The 21,787-nt window shown below is 36.7% G+C and overlaps 1 protein-coding gene across 2 annotated transcripts in view; it reads right to left on the reverse strand.

The window, feature by feature from the left end:
* Window positions 1-21,787, reverse strand: part of vps50 (VPS50 subunit of EARP/GARPII complex) — a 144,016-nt gene that overhangs the window by 26,716 nt on the left and 95,513 nt on the right. For both annotated transcript variants that reach the window (XM_082187047.1, XM_082187046.1), the window contains one exon: window positions 4,647-4,795. In XM_082187047.1, the coding sequence (XP_082043173.1) occupies window positions 4,647-4,795 (149 nt within the window). The remainder of the gene's footprint in view (window positions 1-4,646; window positions 4,796-21,787) is intronic.

Below are 21,787 nucleotides of genomic sequence, written 5' to 3' on the forward strand. Positions count from 1 at the left end.
AAGAGTCCAAATATTTGCATATAACACCTAATGAACACTAGAATTGATGTGAAAGCAGAATATGAAAAGCTATATGTTGAAGAATTCGGTTTTCTGTGAGGTACTGAATATTGTTATGCAGAATAAGGTTGTTACCTTTTTTTGGAGAAAACATTTAATGACAAATATATTTCCTTTTAGAAACTTAAAATATCTGCCAAAAATGTAGATTTTCAGTGTATTATCGTTTAAAAGTTTAGAGTTGGTGAAATATTTCTAATCTTTATGAAAAAAGTCTCTTATGTTCACTAAGGCTGCATTTATTTAATCAAATAAAACAAAATAGAGTAAAACAATTCACTAATGCCAAAATTTGAAATTTAATTTATTCCAGTGGTGGCAAAGCTTATTCCTATTCCAGTCTTCAGGGTCTCATGATCCTTCAGAAATTATTCTAATATGCTGATTTGCTGCTCAAGAAACATTTATTATTATTATTATTATTATTATCAATGTTGTAAACAGTTGTGCTTTTTAATATTTTTATGGAAGCCTTAATAACCATTTTTTTTGTCAGGATTCTCTGATGAATAGAAATGACATTTACAATTAGTGGTCGACCGATATATCGGCCGATATTTGGCACTTTTAAAATATCGGCATCGCCCGATACGTTTTTCTGATTGGCCGATGTGTTGGAAGCGGGACTTTTATTTTGACGGGCGGCCCTGAGAACACCAGCGCCTGAGAAGAGAACGGCAGCGCCTGATCACACAGCGCTCACTCACATTCTCCGTCTTCATTAGTTTACGATCTCTGTCAGTCATATCTAATACTTTGTTAGACAGAACTGGTAAACAAAGAAAGTAAATGGTAAACGAAAAAGTAAAATGTTGCTTTTATATTATTTGTTACAGAAAAGGCAAACAATTAGGCTAAAATACTTTCTCATTTACTGTCAACATTCAGCAAATGCACATCTACATCATTTAAACAAATCTCTGAATATCTAATAAACATTTAATTTCACAAACCTTGCAGATTTAATGGAATCCAGCAGTGATATCTTGTGAAGTGTGCGTCTGTAGCCTGCATAAACGTGTGACTGCGAGTGACGGTCGGTCCGTGCGAAGTGAGTGAATGCGGACAGAAGATCAGCTTCACAGGAGACGCAATCGTTTTCACTGTGTGCTGTATGTAATATTAGCGTTAGCTTGTCTTTATTTGAAAGAATATGATTACCAGTGCGCACAATATTACCAGATTACTGAGTGCAATGTTACGGTGTTTACTTCCTTTTTATTCACATATTAATATATTTTTAAACAATTACTTTATTTGTGAAAAATACTGTAATAGGATTGCAGATTCAAAAAGTTGCCATCTAAAGTATAAGCATGATTATTTTAAAGATTTGTTTTCTAATTTATTTAAAATGTATAAAATATTGATTAAAATAAATATAAAGTATATAATAAAAATATCGGCCATCCTGTTCTCTAAGATATCGGCATCGGCCATCAAAAAACCAATATCGGTCGACCACTATTTACAATGTTATAATGTCAATTTTGGTCAATTTAACATGCCTTGCAAAATTAATGTACTAACTTTACAAACTAATATATATAGGCTATATATATATATAATTTTTTTCAGTCAATAGTGTCTCTGTAGTATAGTGTCTATATATATTTACGACCAGAGACACTATTGACAAAAAAATATATATTTTTTTTATATATATAAATATATGAAGAGCTCAGATGCAAAAGCCTCTAAGTGCCATCTGAAATTTTCTTCTAGAATGATAATTTTTATAAAGCTTGTATATTTAAGTTCAGTAATTTAACTTAAATGACAATTAATAGGTCATTTTCATTGTCATTTAAAGGTATAGTGGAGGATTTTCCCGAATTTTAGAAAAGAACCGCCCTCTCCACTTTTTGAAAAAATGCACATGCGCAACACTCCCGAGAGGGAACGCCTATTAAACGCTAGCATCGCTAATCATAGCTTACATTAACTTTTACTAGCAGTGATTTTAAATGGATTTCTCCAAATAGCATGCCAAACTTTACATGTCGAGTAGAAACTTTGCGACTGAGGCATCAGTGGGAAGCCCAACCTGTGCTTTTAGCGCACGCCAGTCTGTGAAATATTCTCCCAAAAACACTGGTCTTGTTTCTTTCTTCAGAGGCCTTTCTCTTCTTGTCATACAATTCGTAGACACTTTTTCTCTTGCGACCCTCAGACATTTTGAAAAAACCCGGTGAGAACGGCAAGCTTCAATGAATGGCTGAAACCGTAGCTCACCACACATATACACCTGAAAGTGCGCATGTGCAGAAAGGACGAGCACGTACGACGGCCTTACGTTAACATATCACCAGAATGATTGACAATTAGGAGGACCAATAGTATAGGCTACCCACCCGGAAAAAGAAAATCCTCTGCTATACCTTTAAGTGAAATTACTGAACTTAAATATACAAGCTTTATAAAAATTATCATTCTAGAAGAAAATTTCAGATGGCACTTAGAGGCTTTTGCATCTGAACTCTTCATATATATATAATATATATATATAAAATATTTTTTGTTTTTTGTCAATAGTGTCTCTGGTCGTAAATATATATATATAGACACTATAGTACAGAGACACTATTGACTGAAAAGTGTCAAATCTCAACTACTGTCCACAACAACAATAAAAAACCTTATCACTAACTAGAAAAGGCTAAATAAATGTGCAGGTAATCAGTGAATCAAGTGCATCATGGTCAGAGTGGAAACAGATGACATCTGAATATGTAGCATTTATGTGGAAGGTAAAAGGCCAAAGAACCAGAGCTTGATTTTTAATCGAGTAAGTGGTTGCTTGTTTTTGTCCCATTGTTATACATTTAATAATGAGAATATTTGATTTGGAATGAGAAAAAAGGTCTCGTCTGACCATACTTGTGGTGTCGATGGAATAGGGTATAATCGAAGATCCGTATGGTTACGCTTGTATAAATACATCACCCTGTTTTGTCGCTTATCTTTCACACCCTCACGCCTGCTCTCTGCTCAGACTCTGAAACCCTCATTTATTATTCCATTAAGCAGGATGGGGCGCAAATAAGAGGTTGCACTGCCACTAACCTTCTCAAAACGAGGTGTTTTTGAGTGTAGTGCATTCTGAGCATGAACATGCTCCACAAGGAGAGCCCAGATCTTCACCGCTTTGTTGACTCAATGTGGTTGCGTTTTTGTGCATCAGGAGGAAGCAGACAGCCATTCCTTCCCAAGAAGAACTTTTTCCAGGCTTAGCCTCTGGATCTTCTGATCCATCTTAAGTCTAAGACTTTGAAAATGTTCTCCAGCACAACGCTTGGCATGAATCGAACGCCATCTGGATGCATCTAAAGCAACTATATATGGAGGATCAAACTCTCTCTGTGAATTTGCAAGGGAGTATTCCCTGCAGTTTCATGAAGGCTTAACGTCTTGCTGAACAATCAGTCGAACGGGAAAAAGGTCAGAATAGGAGGACTGGAAGATAAAACGTGGTTTGAAGGCCTGACGACTTGCTCTCTGGAATAATGGAGGAGATTCAGGTAGCTCTCATCAACCCCTGCGGTGTCACATCACTTAATGAAATGAACTCCCCTTTCTGTTGCCAAAGCTGGTTCAGCCCACTCCTGTAGACTCATCCGCAGGGAGAGCAAGGCTTAATGGGGTTCGCTGATTAGATAACAACCACAGTGATATGACTGATTGGTTAGACAGGCTTGGTTGAAAGGAGGCTGCTGAGGTTAGACATTCAACACCTAGCAACAATGAGCTTGATTTTTTATGTAAATTTGTGTGTTTCTGCTACAGAGAAATCACACATACAGCTGGATATATGAAGCTGTTACCGTATGGCTGGTTTCTCTTTTTAAATGCACTCCGCAGAAATGTATTTTTAAAGAAATTATTTTCATTAAAGATTTTAAGAAATTGGTTCGCTAATGCAGTAAAATAAACTTATTTCAAAAACATTCAAATCTTAATTAGTAAAATAACATATAATGAATTAATTATTATAAATAAATGATGTGTGTATACATATAGCAGTGGCCAAAAGTGATGTCCGGAAGGGATATTTGTTTTTAATGACCCTACAAGTTCAATTAAACCATCAACAAATGAGGAAAATATTTAAAATATTAGAGAAGAACAAAACACTAGACCTGGTTAAGGTAGTTATCTGACCAAATTATTCAAATTAAGGCAAACTATAACTACAGGTTTTATTTTACTAATTAAAAAATGCATAGAAAAAAAAAAAACCTCACAGGAAAAAGCCTACACTGACTACAACATAATCAGTTATTAATATTTCGTTAGTTCTCTCGTTTTGGCAGGTGTTCATTATTTATTTGTATGACAGCCTGGCCAAAAATTATGTCCACACAATTTGCCCTGTTTCATTGCATTATCACAATCAAAACAGCTACGCAACATGCTTACAAAATCTTTTTAAAGACATTTTTAATAATATTTGGTGAAGATGTCAATTTTTTAACTGTTGGCCACAACTGCACATATTTGTAACGAAAACAAGGGTGAGTAAATAAAATAATAAAACAACTTTCATATTACGTGGAACTATAGTAACTCGGTTTATAGTAGCTTACAGTGATTCAGTGGCGACGACTCTCTCAGCCAAACCATAGAGCGTATCACTGGCCGTCAGGATCACCAGCTGACTGAGATGAGGACTGGGAACCTTCTCCTTCCTTTCCTCAGGAGAAACATGAGGACCTGCGCTCTCCCCTCCAGCCTCCTGCAGGAACAACAACAAACATTTAGGCCGTTTTAAAACAAACTTGCGGTTCGGTTGAGGTGAGAAAGCAATCCGACCCAACGGACCAAGCGGTATCAATACATTCATAATATAATTCATATATTTGACCAATAAGAGGACATCTTTACTCACGTGTGACTTACATAAACACATTTTGGTACGCTTTGAAATGTTGCCTTGTGAAAGTGAACTGAACCAAGAAGAAAATGCAACATTGTAACAAATTAAGTCCCTGTTTTGGAACAAAGCAAACTATCTACAGATCTAAAAATGGCCGTTTACACCTGGTATTAAGATGAGTTTTGGTCGATTGGGTCACAAGTGGACGACTTAAATACAGGTGTAAATGGGGTCCAATACGTTTTGAGCTTGTCCACTTTCGACCACTTCCAGAGGTAGTCAAAAACGCATTCGACCGGATTGCTTTCGTAGTGTAAATGCTCGTGGTCGAATGTGTTCAAACAGCCGCGAAAGACCGTCTACTCCCCGCCTACTGACCTAATGCGTAAGCATTATGGGAAGTGCGCTAGCTAGACGGGATTTAAACGTTGTCGCCTGGAGACCCAAGTTAGGGTTGAAGACAAAAATCATACCAAGCACAAAGTTCTCTCTCTATTCCTGATTTCTAACACACACTCACAGCGTTCGGCGTGGTCTGGCGGCCGTCAGAGAAGAAACTAAAGTTGATGCTCTCCGTGTGTTTTTCCATCGTCTCCGGGCGCGTTCATATGTATATCGCACTATGCCCTCCCCCTCGAAGAAATCAGGACAGAAGTGGTTGAAAAGTGGGCAAAAGAGACGGATTAAAACACCAGGTGTAAACAGGAATGTGTCTTCCTCGTCTACGTGATCCGATTGATTAATACCAGGTGTAAACAGGGCCCTAGACTGCACGAATGAAACTAATAGGACTGAAATTATTCCTCAAAAGAAGTAAAATACTGCCTGTATTTATTTATTTAACAAACAAAATGAACAGAGGTTTAATAATTCGCTTTGAATGCTTTGATTTCAGATTCAGAAATGTGCACATGTAGTGTTAGAAGTGGGGTTTTTCAACCAATTATCCTGAAAAATGTCTTGTTTAATGGAAAAAGCTTTCCTTTGAAATACTACTTACTGGACACACAGAAAAAAATTTTTTTCTTCTAACACTATTGTGCACCATTAAGTAAGTCATAGTCGCTTTTCATTACCAGAAAGTGGATAACTACTTTAGAGGTTTAGAGTTACAATAAAAGTAATGAGTAAATGAGCTGTCAAATGAGACCAAACACAGTATAAAACAACAAAAACAAATATTGCTATTGCCACCACATGCTAATGCTTTGCTCATATGTATATCAGGATTGCACACGCTTCTGCTTTCCCATCATCCTGTACCTGCAAGAGGGGGTTGTAAGGTGAAGCGTCCTTACAGTCCTTAATAACCATTTTCAAGAGTGCTTTGCAGCAAATGGCACAGGCCTCACACACTCACCAAAGAAAACCATGACATAACAGGATGAAAGCCATTAAAACCCCAAATTAACAAACCATGCTGTGTATTTACTCACATTTACTTTAACTGAAATCCCATTTAGATGTCACATTAACACAAATACCATATAATCAAACTGTAATCACTTCATTTAAAAGTCTGCTCTAAAGAATATTTCACTCAAAAATGAAAGTTCAGTCATTTATTCTCCTCCTGTCATTGCAAACCTGTATTTTCTTCCTTGATTCAGGGTTATTATTAACTAAAACTATCAAAAACATTTCTGTTAATTGAAATAAAGATGAAATACAATAAAATATTAATATTAATTATATGTTTATAATAATAATTATTAAATATTAATTAGAAATGTAGAAATGTTGCCATAAACTGAAATGTTAAAGCACTACAATTATTAACTGGAAATAAATACATATTAACTAAAAACCTGAGCTGTGTCTGTAATCACTCACTCGTTCACTAATTCCTAGTGCATGGCAGTCCACTATAATTATGATTAATAATGATAAAAAAAGGAAAGAATTACAACCAGTGTGAAATAAAGCAGGAATAAAAAAGCTGCAAACTTCATCTCTCGTTCAATCTCGCTTGCTCTCTCTTGCAGCTTGCATTGGATTATGGGAAATAGTGCTTCAGTGAGTGTACATAGGATGTACTCTTGAAATCAGAGTGCATTGTGGGTATAAAGGAGTGCGCGAACGTAAGGAAATGAAGTTGTTTCCCCGATTTAGAGCACTATATAGGAGATAGAAAATGGGTTTCGGACACAGCTTACCTAACACTGAAATAAAAAAATTAAAATTAAAATATTAAAATAATAATAAAAATAATAAAATGACAAAAGCACATACTAAAATGACTAACAATTCAACAAATGGATATGAAAACTAAAAATATAAAAATAAAAGCTAATTCAAAATAGGAATACAACTATAATAAAACTATAATCACAGAAATGGATTAATGTTCACTATGGAAAAGACCAATGTGAACATCCTGACTCCTTTTGTGAGCATCTCCTTTTGTGATTGACGGAGTGAAGAAAATAAAGTGGTTGTGGAACAACAAGAGTAAATGGTGACAGGATTTTCATTTTCAGGAGACCTATCCTTTTAATAAAAAATTGCACAAAATTCAGAGCAGGCCAACAAAAAAAACCCCAAAACAATCTGTTCTTTAGGTGATGTGAAAACAGCTCGCATGAACCTGAGGAATCATCTCACAAAACATGAAAATTGGTTTGAGATATCACAACAGTGCAATGCAATTTGATCTTTGCCATTGCATCATTAATATTCAAAGCCTTATTTCCCAATATCCTTACACTAACCAGTTCAGGCCATATGTTATTACCGCTGAAGTGCTGCCTTTGCGGATGTGTGTATTACATTCTACATGAATGAATCATACAACTTGATTTGATACAAGTGTAGACATCTCCCTGTAGAATTAAAAAGAGATCAAATCCAGTCTGCATGCATCGCTTACAGATTTAGAAGAGCATTCAACGTTTACTAATATATGTGTGGGTGGGGAAAAAAACATACACTGTTCCCAGTAAGATTTTTTTTTAAAGAAATTAATACTTCTATTCAGCCAGGATGTATTCAATTGATCAAAAGTGATAGTAAAGACATTGCTATTTACAATATTTATAAAAACAGTTACTGGTTTCCATAAAAAAATATTAGGCAGCACAATTGTTTTCAACAATGATAATAATTATAAATGTTACTTATGTAGCAAATCAGCATGTTAGAATGATTTCTGAAGGATCACGTGACACTGAAGACTGGAGTAAGGATGCTGAAAGTTTATATTACAAAAACAAAATTGTAAATTGTAATAATATTTAACAATATTACTGATTTTACTGTGCTTTTGATCAAATAACTGCTGCCTTGGTGAGCATAAGAGAATTATTTCATGAATATTGAAACATCTTACCGATGCCAAACTTAAACATTCCCAGCTTTCACTTTTCTTTCCAGAAAACAATATAAATTATTGGAGAGCAAATAGCAGGCAATTCAGCATCAATGAATTCTGACCGGACTCTCTGCACTTTGGTCTAAACATGAAAGATTCTGAGGTAATTTCCTGGCCACCAATTTCACCATGTTCAAAGCTGAAAGCAATATTGATCTTTTGTCCAGTGTAATATATTCAAAATTATATGGCCACTATATGACATTCATCCTTTCAATGAGGTCAGAACAAATATCTTCCAAAAACATATTTATGCTGAAGGATGCAAGAGAAATCTTTCATCGGATTGTACTATATATAAAAAAAACACTGTCCATTGTAATCTATCTGTCCATGAAATGACCTTTAAAAGACCATAACCCAAAGGCATGTGCAGTACACGACGTCTGATGAAATGTGACACGAAATGCCAACTATAGAGACATCTTAAACTTACACATATAAAACAGCAAAGGCCCTATCAGACACCCGGCGCAATGCAGCGCAAGTGTTTTTTGCTAGTTTCAGCCTGACGCAGTTATGATTTTCACATCCTGCGCAACGTTGTTTAAATAGGAAATGCATTTGCGCCCATTTGTGCGCCCATGGGCGTGCTGGTCTGAAAACGAGGTGTGTTCTGGCACATTGTTGGTGCGTTGCTATTTTGAGGCAACTGAAATAGACATTGACCAACTGAAACCTGGTCTAAAGTCAATGGTGCAATATTTTTTTTGTTATTTAAAGAGCGCATTAGTAATGTGCGCCTATAGGCGGGTCCACAACGCGCGTACACTTTGCTTATTAAACACACAGGGACGCACAGCAGCACACAAACATGGCAGATATTAAAAATAAAAGAATTACAATGTAAAAGATTATTATTGTGTACATAAAGACATGGTGGAATCCGGCTTGTCCCGTAGATGGTCTGTTCGCGTGCTTTGCACCTCGCGCACGAGCAGATCCATTTGCGCTCTGGAGACGCGTTCAGTCTTTCCGCTTGCAAATTCCGTCATGTAAATAGCGAATCCACCATGGCGTGAGCGCAACTGGCTTTTAAAGGGAATGGGAAAAGAGACTCTTCTGATTGGTTTATTGCACGTAAATCCCAAAACACACCCATTAATCATTAAGAAAATAGGGACAACCCTTTTAGACCGCATGCCGACCATTTTTCCCGTCGTTAAACTAGCAAAAGTGGATTCGGACAATTGCGCCCTGCGCTTTAGACCATGCGCTTAGATCATTAAAATAGGGTCCTAAAAGTGTTCAGCCCCCTCTGACTGAGTCATGCTTTCATTTACACCATTTAATCTTGTTTTGTTTTTTTTAAATGTTTTTTGTGCTAATCAACATTGTAAACTAACAAAGAGTCTAAATAAATGCTAAAGAGGAAAACCTAAATGGAGTCTCCAAGACACCAGCGAGCCAAAGTATAAAGCCAAATCTACTTAAAAAAACAATGTTAAAATGTCCTGGAGTGGCCAAGTCAGAGTCCAGGTCTCAATCCACTTGAGAATTTATAGATGGACTTGAGGAAGGAGAAAAAAATCTGGATCTTCATGAAACCGGCTGAGCTTGAGCAGTTCTGCACAAAAGAATGAAGAGAAATTGCAGTCTGCAGATGTGCAAAGCTGATAGGGATAGGCTGTGTATGAAATCGCATACTATATAGTAGGAGCTACACTTGGTTTGAAACTTTCTTCATGACTGTTAAAAAAGTATGTTCTATATAGTATGCATGTGTGTAGTAAGCAGGCCTTGACATTAACGCCCACCAACCCGCCAAATGCGGGTGTATTTCAGCAGTGGCGTGTAAATGATGTCACTCCTACTAGCCACTTTGGCTTATATATAATATATACATGTTTCATTTTTTTTTTTTTTTTTTTTTAATGCTGAGTATCCAGTAACTTTGGAAAACTCCAATCCACAGTGGCTGGTGAGCAAAAAAGTTCATGTCAAGCCCTGGTAGTATGAATGAAAATTGGACGTTCTTCATCCGCCATGTTGTCATTGTAACATGATAGTCGCTTCACTTCCATTCACAAATCCTCTCCCATGGTCTCATGGGATAGTAAAGTGTCCATCGAATGCGCACATCAGAATCTACTCTACTCTGTACATCCTGTTTTCGCCTACTATATAGTATGGAAGTAGGCATATTCGGACACAACGCTGCAGTATCCACACAGACTAAATATTGCATGTGATACATTCCAACTTGATACTTCTGAAAATGTTGTGATTAATATTTTTTTCTCCCTCTTTGACATGAAAGAATATTTTCTGTATTGATCAAGTGCCTAAATATATCCTGTATGATTAAATGAAACAAAAACTTCCAGGGGAGTGAATACTTTTTATAGTCGCTGAACATTCTTAAAATAGAAGCCCTCTGAAAATAATATAAAAGCAGACATGTAACCCTCAAACATCCAAGTCACATCACACATTTTTTCCTCCAACATACTAGTTTTCAGCACAGCCAGTTTCCTGCTGGTAATGTCATATAGTGATTGTTTTGCTGGGAACCTGCAGAAAGCGCTCTCTGATTTGGGCCTTTTCTTCCCTGCAGAGTTTTTCTGGCGGAGCAGTTTGAGTTCCTTCAGCCTCATCTCGACACCATGATGCCTTCAGCCAAGAAGCCCTTCCTCCAGCAGTTCTACTCACAGGTCCGTTTCATCACTCTGTTTATGGTCCAGACCTTTCCACTCTCTCCTTTTCAGAGTCTTTTCAATCTCCCTCCTGTCTGATGCAGGATCTCTAGAGTCTTTAAAATGTGTAACTTCTGTTATAAGACACAAAATGACTATTGATGAGCTCTGCCGTCTGTGCGATCGGACGGTGTGGAGTGTCTGACATAAATCACCCAGCAATGGACTATAACAATATTAGGTGATATGAAATGTAATACACTACCGTGCCTTGTAGAAGTTTATTCAATTTGTGCTCTGTGATATGTCAAACTAAAACAATAATAGTGCACCATTTCCTTAAGTGTGTTCTTTTATGAAGGCACGCGAGAGACTCTGAAGCCAGCTGGAAGGCAGAGATTTATCTTTCAGGAAATCAGACTAAATGATGTGTGGTGTAAGCCAAACACGTCAGGAACATGCCATTGGCACTGTGATGTCAGGATGTTTCCCTGTGGCAGGACCTGGGCGATTTATGAAGATACATTTGGTTGAGGTTATGACCAAAATATAAGCAATATCGTTTTTGCGTGTTGAATAACAGTGTAGTAATTTGTATTTTTGAATAATATACTGAATTACATCATTTATAAATGAAAGATCTAATTGAACTACTTTCTCTTTTGATTTAAAACCTGATGGCCGCAGACCAAAAGATAAGATTATTCATAACAAATGTTAACTCTGGCATAAGTGCAAAAACAGCTGCTTCACATTGAACAGTCTAGTAATAAACAATAAAAGGACCAGAAAAAAATGGTGAAATAAAAACACTATAAAAGGACTTTAGATTGATTCAAACTGCCTACTTGGAAATGCAAACAGTGTTTACATGATAAAGGTTGCACCTTTTAATTTTCACAACCCACTCGGCTTATTGATATTCCTCCATGCTGCTTTATCACTCTCACGTGCAAATCATTTAAAGCTGCCCTGCCTGCTGAAACTAGGTTTATCTATGCACTGAGGTATAAAAGATACTGGCTGACAGATTATGCTGTTGCAGCCGTATAACCCGTCATACCATTCAGTCCTAGTAGGAGATAAAATGAATGCAAAATACAGGAAAGACCTGGAGGAAATCCCACAGGAACACCTGATAGAGTCTGAAAGACACCTGCGACTTGGGAGAAGATTCGTTTTTTAGCAAGACAATGACCTCAAGCATTCAGCCAAAGCTACACAGCCAATGGCGTAAAAAGCCAAGTCAGAGTCTTGGATCGCAATCCAAATGAGAACAGATTGTATAGCAAGACAGTTGTTGTACTACTCCTCCCTTGTAAATCGCACTGGATATATGCAAATGCAGTCAAGCTTTCAGGGCATTCTGAATATGTATTAAGTAAACAGCAGCCAAAAAAAAAAAAAAATGCATCAAACTATTGCTGAATGGTATCTGAGGTTAACGCTATCCATTGAGATCAAGTGTAATGAGGTTACGATTAACATTCTGTTCCTGTTAGAATAAACATGAGAGGATAATGGGATTACTGGGCTTAATACCACGCATACATTTGAGATTAAAGATGAATAAATTCCCTTTGAGTTCCACTGCCATAAGTTCTCTGAAGATACAAACTGAAATTACAAATATGCTTAAAAATACTATTTCAGCCATTAAATTCATTGCACATCAGAGGTGTTGTGCTGATAATGACCCATAGGATAAACAGCTCTGTGAGAAAGCTAATAGAAAAAAAAAAAAAAATCCCTAATTGACAAATGTGTACAAATAAAAAGTGACTATGAGGGCAGAACATTCATTGTTAGTTACATTAAGATTCTGCAGGTAAGATCTGATGGTGACACTGGTGTGCTCTAGACAAAATATGATGGGTTACAATTTAAAAAGACCGTTTTCTATATGAATAATAATTTTCAGCATCTTCAGTGTCACATGATCCTTCTAATTACTATACATTTTGAAAACAGACTTAATATTTTAGTGAAGACTGATATATTTGTTCAGGATTCTATAAATAGAAAGTTCAAAAGAACAGCATCTATGTAAAATATAATGTTAATATAATAAATGTCTTTAGTGTCACTTTTCGTTAATTGAATGCATCCTTGCTGAATAAATGTCTTTCTTATAGAAGCTCGTTTCCGCCACTGAATAAAACAATTTAAAAGATAATTGCGACTTTTTATCTCACAATTCTGACTTTTTATCTCACAATTCTGACTTTTTATCTCACAATTCAGACTTTTTTTCTTGCCATTGTAAGTTTAAATCTTGCAATTGCGAGTTATAAAGTCTAATTCCGAGGTAAAAATACTGACTTTTAGTGACTTTAGCGAAAATAGCGACTTTATATCTCACAATTCTGATTTAAAACTCGCAATTGCGTGTTATAAAGTCAGAATTACGAGATATAGACTAAATTCGGGGGAAATCTCCCACATGGTCTAAAATAGTCTGAATATACTTAAGATGGGTGTACCGTATATTGACTCGGATAAGACAAAAACACTGTTTGGAAGATGGTTCATGATGTACTCGCTCATTATATATATATATATATATAAAAATAAAAATAAAATAAAGTTACATATCAACCTTCAACTGATTTTGAAAGTCTGGGCCAAAATAAAACAGCACTAGCTTTGGTAATGTGCACATCATAGCAAAAACAACGTTAGAACAACTGAAAAAGGTGTTTAAAAACGTTTAAACTTCATGTTCATCCTATTAAACTGATCCTGATATGAAATTTCACAGTTCACAGTTTTTTTTTGGTTCTGCAGAATATCTGCCTTGGGGAAGTTAACATTATAGCACACAAAGTTTTCTTACTTTCGGAAGAGCTATGCATGACTAACTGCAAGGATCCGCAAAGGTATATGGCTTAAAATTACGTTACTACAAAACAGGAAATAAAATTGCCAGATGAGCCTGCATACAAATGCTCATTATCTGCATATGAATATAATTTTGTAGACTTTGCTGGCTTAGCATCCCATTTAAAATCCCTTCTGCTTTCAGTCAGAGCATTAACTCTGAAAACAAGTATTTCATGCAAATCACAGTTATAAAGGACACTAAGCTAAAGAAGATATCACAAAAACTACACGTTAAAGCTGAAGCATAAAATACAATTGGTGAAATAACATTAATTATACTGTACAATAAAAGAAACCAAGTCTTAGCCTCATGTTGGTAACATGAATAATCTGTAAGACAGAAAGTGTACGGCACTTTTCTGTGAACTTGTCTTTTTAAAAAAAGCTGCAGTTTATAGAAACAACGACAGCCGTACTTTCCCTATATACACCTATAGTCATTTTAGCCTCACCTTTAAATCATAACCTGGAAAACAGACATAAAAGGAATCCCGTTCTCCATCTGTGGCATCTACATTTGTCTGCCAAAAGACCAAAGGCACAACAGCAAAGACAATGCAAAGTCAGGCAACTTTGCATGCAGGTGTAATAAGTTTGTAAACCTTCCAAGAGTCATATTAAAAATTTTGGAATTCTCTTATTCTGAACATTTAAAAGCTTTAAAGTGGCCATGGTGAAACCATTCAGTGAGCAATGCAAGAAAATATGGGGCAAAAACTTTTTCATGGCTATACAAAAACATGCACATTTTGCCATTTTAATACCTTCAGAAAATGCTTAAAATTGTTTAATTCTTTTCTGTTGTAACTGACCGCTTATCACAGATGCTGTCGATAAAGGCTGTTTTTAACCTTGAACATTGCTTCAAACAATCTGTCAAATGAATTAAACGTTAAAGGACCTCAATGGAAATCAAGCTTCTTTAGCAACCCGGTGCAAAAAGCGCCAGTGGTTAACAGCTGGTGGAGAGCGTAATCTTTGTAAACTGGACCAGGAGGCGAATCCTACCATGATTTATCGCTCCATCAATCTGAATGCGATACAATGCGCCAGGCTTCATAATTGTCCTCTTATCGGGCGCTAAAGCTACCATCTAAAATATGAAGGGAAAAGGTTCCAAAGCCCCCCAAAAAAGTCAATATCTCATCTCGAAACGGTGACTCTTTTCTGTGAATTTTGATTCACTGCAAATAAACTGAAGGCTAAAGCAGTGCTACACCCAGAGTTCGGGCTTGGGCTTTATTAAAAATGAAAAGAAAAGAGAGAGAGAAAGAGAGAAATGGAATCTGATAACACGCAGCTGAAATACCCAAGCAACGGCCTAGCATTCGCCACAGCCTCGGAATGCTTAAATCTAATCTGCTTCTAGGGAACAAAAGACCAAGAGTGGGAATGGTAAGGAAAAATCCATTTCATTGTGAACATAGCAGAATTTAATTACAAAGCCCTCACAGCTGAATATGAGTGGCCTCAAATGTAATGAATCGCTCTCTTAATGCACAAAATAACTATCAAAAAGAAAGAACAAGGCACATTTTTATAAAATGCGATCCTGAAAGACAAGGCGATATTTCGGTGTTGCTGTTAATAAACACTGTTGAGTTACACTGTTGATAAAACACAGAGCAGCTTATTAACAAAAGAGAGTAGATAATGCGCATCTAATTACAATCCCCAGCATTTAAAATGGTTATGCGCAATCATTCATTGGTGATCAACCGAGAGCCAACTGCTGACCCAAGCACACTCATAATAACTCACAGCATATTTAATTGATGCACACTTCATCGAGTGCTTTAACAAAACGAACACACAAAATACATATTCAATCAAGCATTATGCAAAAGCTCAAAACGTCTGGGGTTCTGACGTTAACATATTTAAATTATTGATTGACAAACCCAACGAGGGAATAGACAGTTAATTAATGGGAACCAAAACAAATGAAATCTCTTGACACGAGCCCATTTGATCATATTTCCATATGCTTTTATGCCTATAAGGTACAGTATCTAAACTGGACTTTTGGGAAAGTACAGGAAGCTGCAAACTAAATATTATCCCTTTGATGATTTATGCTTTTTAGGGCAACAATGTATCAATGAAGCCACAAACTGTAAAACTGTTTTTTGCACTGTGCAGAGAAACTCCGTCTCAGTCAGTCACTTTAAATGAGCGCAAAACACATTTCTATGTAAATAAAAACATTCACTGTCTTTGCACTGTTATGATCCAATAGTATCTGCATTTCAATAACATAGCAGAGCGTCCTAACAGCAAACAAGCAAATTAAGGTCACTGTTCTGGATAAACTTCAAATGCTTCATGGAACATGTGCATACATGTCAATCAAACGGAGCACAACAGAAAGGGCTCACAATATTTGTTTTTATACACCAAATTTTGTTTTCATGAAGTGTAACTGCAATGGGATCAAAAAATAAAGAAAAATAATGTGATCGTGTTATGTTCACTGGCGCATTATTACGTTGAATGTTATTAAGTTGAGCGTTTCTTCAGCTTCAGAAAATTCCCAGAAGCAACTTTTTTTCTTTTTGTTATGGAAACTTTTTCCCATATCTTCATCAATTATTGTGCTACATTTTTAAATGGCGTTCACAGTACAGTATGTATAGTATCTATAGCAGGATAACTTTAAGGGCCCTATTTTGACGATCTGAAACGCAAGTATCAAATGCGAAACGCAAGTAACTTTGTGGGCAGATCTCGCTATTATAGCGGGATAAATTACTCTTGCGCCCGACGCAAATCTAAAATGGGTTGGTCTGAAGTTGCTAACATTACTCATAGGTGTGGTTTGGGCGTAACGTGAAATAAACCAATCAGAGTGTCATCTCATGTTCCCTTTAAAAGCAGGCGCGCTTGTTCCATGGCGGATTATAACGGCGGATTTGCCAGGCGCTCTCCAGGAGCGGTTCACAGCCGAGGAGACCGACGTTCTCGTCAGGGCCGTAAAAGACAGAAGAGTGACATTGTATGGGGATGGGAGAAACCCACCCAAAAAAGCTTCGGTTAAACAGGCGTATAATAATTTGGGTAAATGTGTAAGCTAGATTTATGCCTATTTTTTCACATCTTCATGGGCACCACAATGATTTCCCTCGTGTGGAATATTTTTCCTTGTAATTATGTATGGTTTGCAAAAATGTCTGTGTAGAGTAGAGAAGCAAAGTGTATGCGTGTTGTGCACACAGTACATTATGGCCAAGCATGCGCCCTCAAAATAGCATCTGAAAGCGCCACTGACTTTAGACTAGGTTTTTTCTGGTCTGTGGCGGAATTGTTTCTGAAACTGCAAAATAGCACCAGGGAACGTTTGTGCCGGAACACGCCTCCTCTCTTCGCTGAACCGCCCCCGGGAGCACAAGTTCATTCCCTAATTTACAGACGTGCGTCTGTGGAGGGAAAAGTCTGCTGTGCGTTGGGTGCAAAATAGGAATGATACATGCGTCGGTGTACAAAGTCAGTTGCGCTGGGTGCAAGATAGGGCCCTAAGACTCAATCTTAAAATGAATCTTCAATCTTAAAATGTATTATAAAACATGAATAATGTCATAGTTAAAATTATGAAAGTTATACATATAAATATATTAAAATTATAAAATATTATTTATTTGTATTTGGGATAAATAAAATGCTAGCTGTGGAATTTGCCTTACCAGAAGGAAAGAGACCACTATCATTGTCATGCAATAAAAAAAAAAAAAAAACATAATTTGAAGTGTGGCGGAAATACAGAAAAAGAATACCACAAATGACAGAATTCTCCAGTGATTCATATAGTATGCGTGTTCACTGTTGTGCTATATTAAAAGACACATTTTATAAACTAATAAAAGTGTGAAAAGTGTTTTTTTTTAAAAGGCCACAAGTGCCCATAGTTGAAGAAATTCATTGGAAGGAACTCCTACTAGTTAACCTCTTACTTTTACAAATCACTTTAACAGCTTACCAAGCCAAATCTGGTACTCAAACTGCATGTCCAACCCTTATCCAGCCACTGTTAAAGTACCCTGAATCGGTCTGCTAATTACAGCCTTTTCCAAGGCAAAATCAGACGAAATCTGCCAGACTTCCTTCAAGCAATTTCTTTAAACCTCCCTCCCCCGTTTCACCCGCTAACAGCCCCATCCGATATCTCTCCAACTGTTTCTCACACAGAGTGCTATGCTTCCTTTAGCCCCAGCTGACCCCCTTCTATACTCTTCATTAAGTCCATCGCTGTTGAGCTACCATCCCATGTCCTCCCCTCATGCCTGTGTGGGTGTACGCCGGAGCATTTTCACACCAATTAACTCCCTGTCTTTGTGTGTGTGCCCTACTCTCGACTGGTAACAGAGAGAACAGAGAGCTCAGCCAGTAGGTCCCATCCCTGTGTCTGGCTGTCACTTTAGTTTATCGCGAAGCCCAAATGGCTGTTATTTGCTTGATTAACTAAAGTCCGATCCAAACAGGTGGTACTCGAAACCCATAAACTAGACCAAGCGGTCTGATTTAGTCAATCTCAGATGCCTTGTTTGGGGAAAAACGGTAGGCTAATTGTAGACACAAACAGAGCCCCGTCTTTGTATTAGACATTTCACAAGGGGTCTGTAGGTGTGCCTGAATTTCATCTCACCAATAGTACAGACAAATAAATAAACAAAACTGAAAGGATATATCCAGTACATTAAAGGTAGGGTAGGTAATCCTGTTCAGAAACACTTTTTTTTATACTGGGTGAAATGGTCCTTCCATCCTGATAGTAGTCAATACATTATGTGTTTAGAAAAAGGAATGAAAAAAATCAGACCTCTGTAGCAGCTGCAGGACAGTAAAAACTCTGACCAATCACTGCCATTCGGTGCGAATGTAAAGAACCAATCAGATGCCTTCATGTCTCGTGCCCGCCCCGAGCCCCACTGCGCGCGCTGCCCGGCGTGCACTCATCACATGTCACCGTTCCCGGAAATATTCAGCTCAAAGAACCTGCATATGCAGTCAGCGAAGGCAAACAAGGCAAAAACTACTTCCTCGGACCCTGCCCGCGCTCTTGAACGACCTCCTCTGCTTCGCCCTCGACCTGACCTGTCCTCGAGCCGACGATGCGGTACTTGTCTCCGGACTCGGAGTGTACGTTAGTCTTCATTAGAGTCAACAATGTTTTCATCATGGAAACTCTTACATGCAAAACACCGTATATGTTATGAATCTTACACGAAAATTCATCTTCATCACAGTGTAACTGATGGTAATGGAAAAACGTGTATCAATGCAACCTGTTTTTAGTTTTGCCTTATAAATATAGCTCGTTACCGAATGAAACTTTACCATTATCGATATGCTAGCTTGATAGTGAGTACTAAAAGAAATCTTATTTGTTTATATTCATAGTGATAAAGTTAGGTATTTTATTACATGTGATTCTGACATGATGTCACTGTATGTACTGCGCTCCTTCCTCTCCACTCGTCTCAGGTAATAAATGCGTCTTGTTCCAGCCTGAGCGTTTGGCGTCGCGCGTTCATGTGTTTTGGGGGCGTGGCTTTGGAAGGAGCTCAGAAGGGAGGGGGTGGAGTGAATGGAAATAATGAGCTGTGTTTATTGCAGATTAAAAGGTCTACAGTCACTCGATTTTTATATTTTCTTTTTCAGAGTACTTACATTTTAATTATGTATTGGTATATAAAGACAGTTTAAACAAATTTGGAATGTTTTTTTTTTAGAAAAATGATTACCTACCCTACCTTTAACGTCCAGGAAATCCAATATTTATTGAGATGGTCATGTGACTATCTTAATAAATATGAGATAAAATGTGAGAGATTTTTCTCTTTTTAAAACACAAACATGAGACGTAAAAAGTTACATATTATGCATTCACAAACATCAAGATGCATCATATGATGATCAATAATCCTTATTACATGACTCTCTGGAATACTTGTATCTGATTGGTCAGTCACAGCATTTTGTGGTAAAATATTTGTGTATACCACTAGACTGTCCACATATAATTTGATAGGGAAAAATATATATTTCAATCAGTATTTTTTACTGAAAATATGTGCAAGCTTTTGTAAAATTAATTAATTAATCTTTTTTTCTTAAATTGAGTATCAAACATATCACTTTTTTTTTTAACAAAATATACCACTTATTTTGGCTTTAGCACAACAAATAAAAGCTAATCATTTAATTTGCAAACAACATATTGTCCTTATAATGTTTACTGTTTATCATAACCCATACATATGTCTGTGCATGAAAAATACAAAATATAAAGCTATGTAGCAACTTTATATTTATTTTTATATTTATTTATTTATTATATTACATTATATTTTAGGAATGAGCCCTCACAAGGGGGATCTTTTTCTCAAATGTGATGGTTTTCGCATCCATTATTAGAAAACGTATTAATTCTGTGGTCTCATCCTTGTCACAAGATAATTTCACCTTAAATGAATATTGAATGTTCATTTATTTTCTTATTTTGTAAGTAGGCACTTTTCGCCCCGATCACCCTCTAAGGGTTTATTTTGTGATAATGACTGCCTTACTTAAATGTTAACGAAGTGTGAAAAACAGTTTAGATCATTATTGTTCATAAATTCAAAATGCAGGGTTGGGTCGTTGTAAATATCTGTAGTCACAGTCACACCACTTCATAAAATTAGGCAGACATCTGTGCCACAAACAAACTTTATAATGTTACCATTACTCTTCTAAATAAACTCACTGGAGTGGATAAACCAATGCTTATAGAAGAACATTTCCAGGCTAACAGCTCACAAATTACAGCTAAATATAAAAGCTCTTAAAATAGTAGCTTTGGGTATTTGTCACATCTTTAGCAAACATGGCTCTACTGGTATGCAATTACTCTAGCTTCAAAATTGAAGAAATGTCTGGAAATATTGGTTCTGTGACATTCTCATTTTCTGGAGCTGATAACATTTCTGTCCTTTGCCCTTTCAGTGAGACACTGTGCTTACTTTAGAAATAACTGAGAATGACAAATACAGTGAGACAAATCGCTACTTTCCATGACACTACTACTACAAAGCTGTCTCAACAAAACAAGAGCATGTCTTGGATGTTGCCAACACCGTACTACATACTTCTGCGGTACATCCTCAAAGCCTTGGCTTTGTACAATTTTCTGTGGCTATGATGGCATTCAAGGCTTTATACCCACAAAATTGTTCTTAATCCTCCTGGCTTCGAGGTCTAGCATCATAATGGTATCTGTAAAAAGATAGTGTACTTCGCACAAGGATCAGCTGGAAGCGCAACCTATTGACATATGACTGCTATTGTTGAAACTTGCCTGTATTGTCGAAGCTGATATGCTACAAGAGCGACCCATTGGGGCTTTTAAATAATGATGACGGATTAATTTCTTATAATGAGGTTACAAAACATCCACCTTGACACTGAGAGAAACATGTTAGGGAATGCATTATATTCTAAGAATAAACCTAAATCTATGCACCCAAGTATCTATGATTATGCCACTTATTTTTAAACAATCTTTCTAGTCATTATACACATGCATACGTGTTTGGTATTGAAAAACGTCTTGGCTCTGTAAAGTCAAATTAAACAGATGGTGTTCCCAAGATACCCCGTTCATAATGGGTTGTTCTTCTTGCAAGTATGTTTACAGTGCAATGGCTCCAATATTACTTGATTCTTCACTCTCAAGGGTTTCTGTGAGAAACAGGGCAGAAATGTCAGTTGGCAATTACTGTCTAATGTATTTCTTTGCTCATTTTTCTTCCTCTCCTAATTTTCCAAATTCGTTTCTCATTAGACGGGTGTCAAACAGAATTAGAGACCTCATTTGCATGTGTTGTGCCAGTCCGCAGCTCTGCTTGTCCCTGCGTTAGAATCTCTTAAATGTCCATTTCTTAAGTATTAATTGAATGTACAGGATGGGATCTCAAAGAAAAGGAC

The sequence above is a fragment of the Leuciscus leuciscus genome (genome assembly GCF_965113295.1).
Source record: "Leuciscus leuciscus genome assembly, chromosome: 12".
NCBI lineage: Eukaryota > Metazoa > Chordata > Actinopteri > Cypriniformes > Leuciscidae > Leuciscus > Leuciscus leuciscus.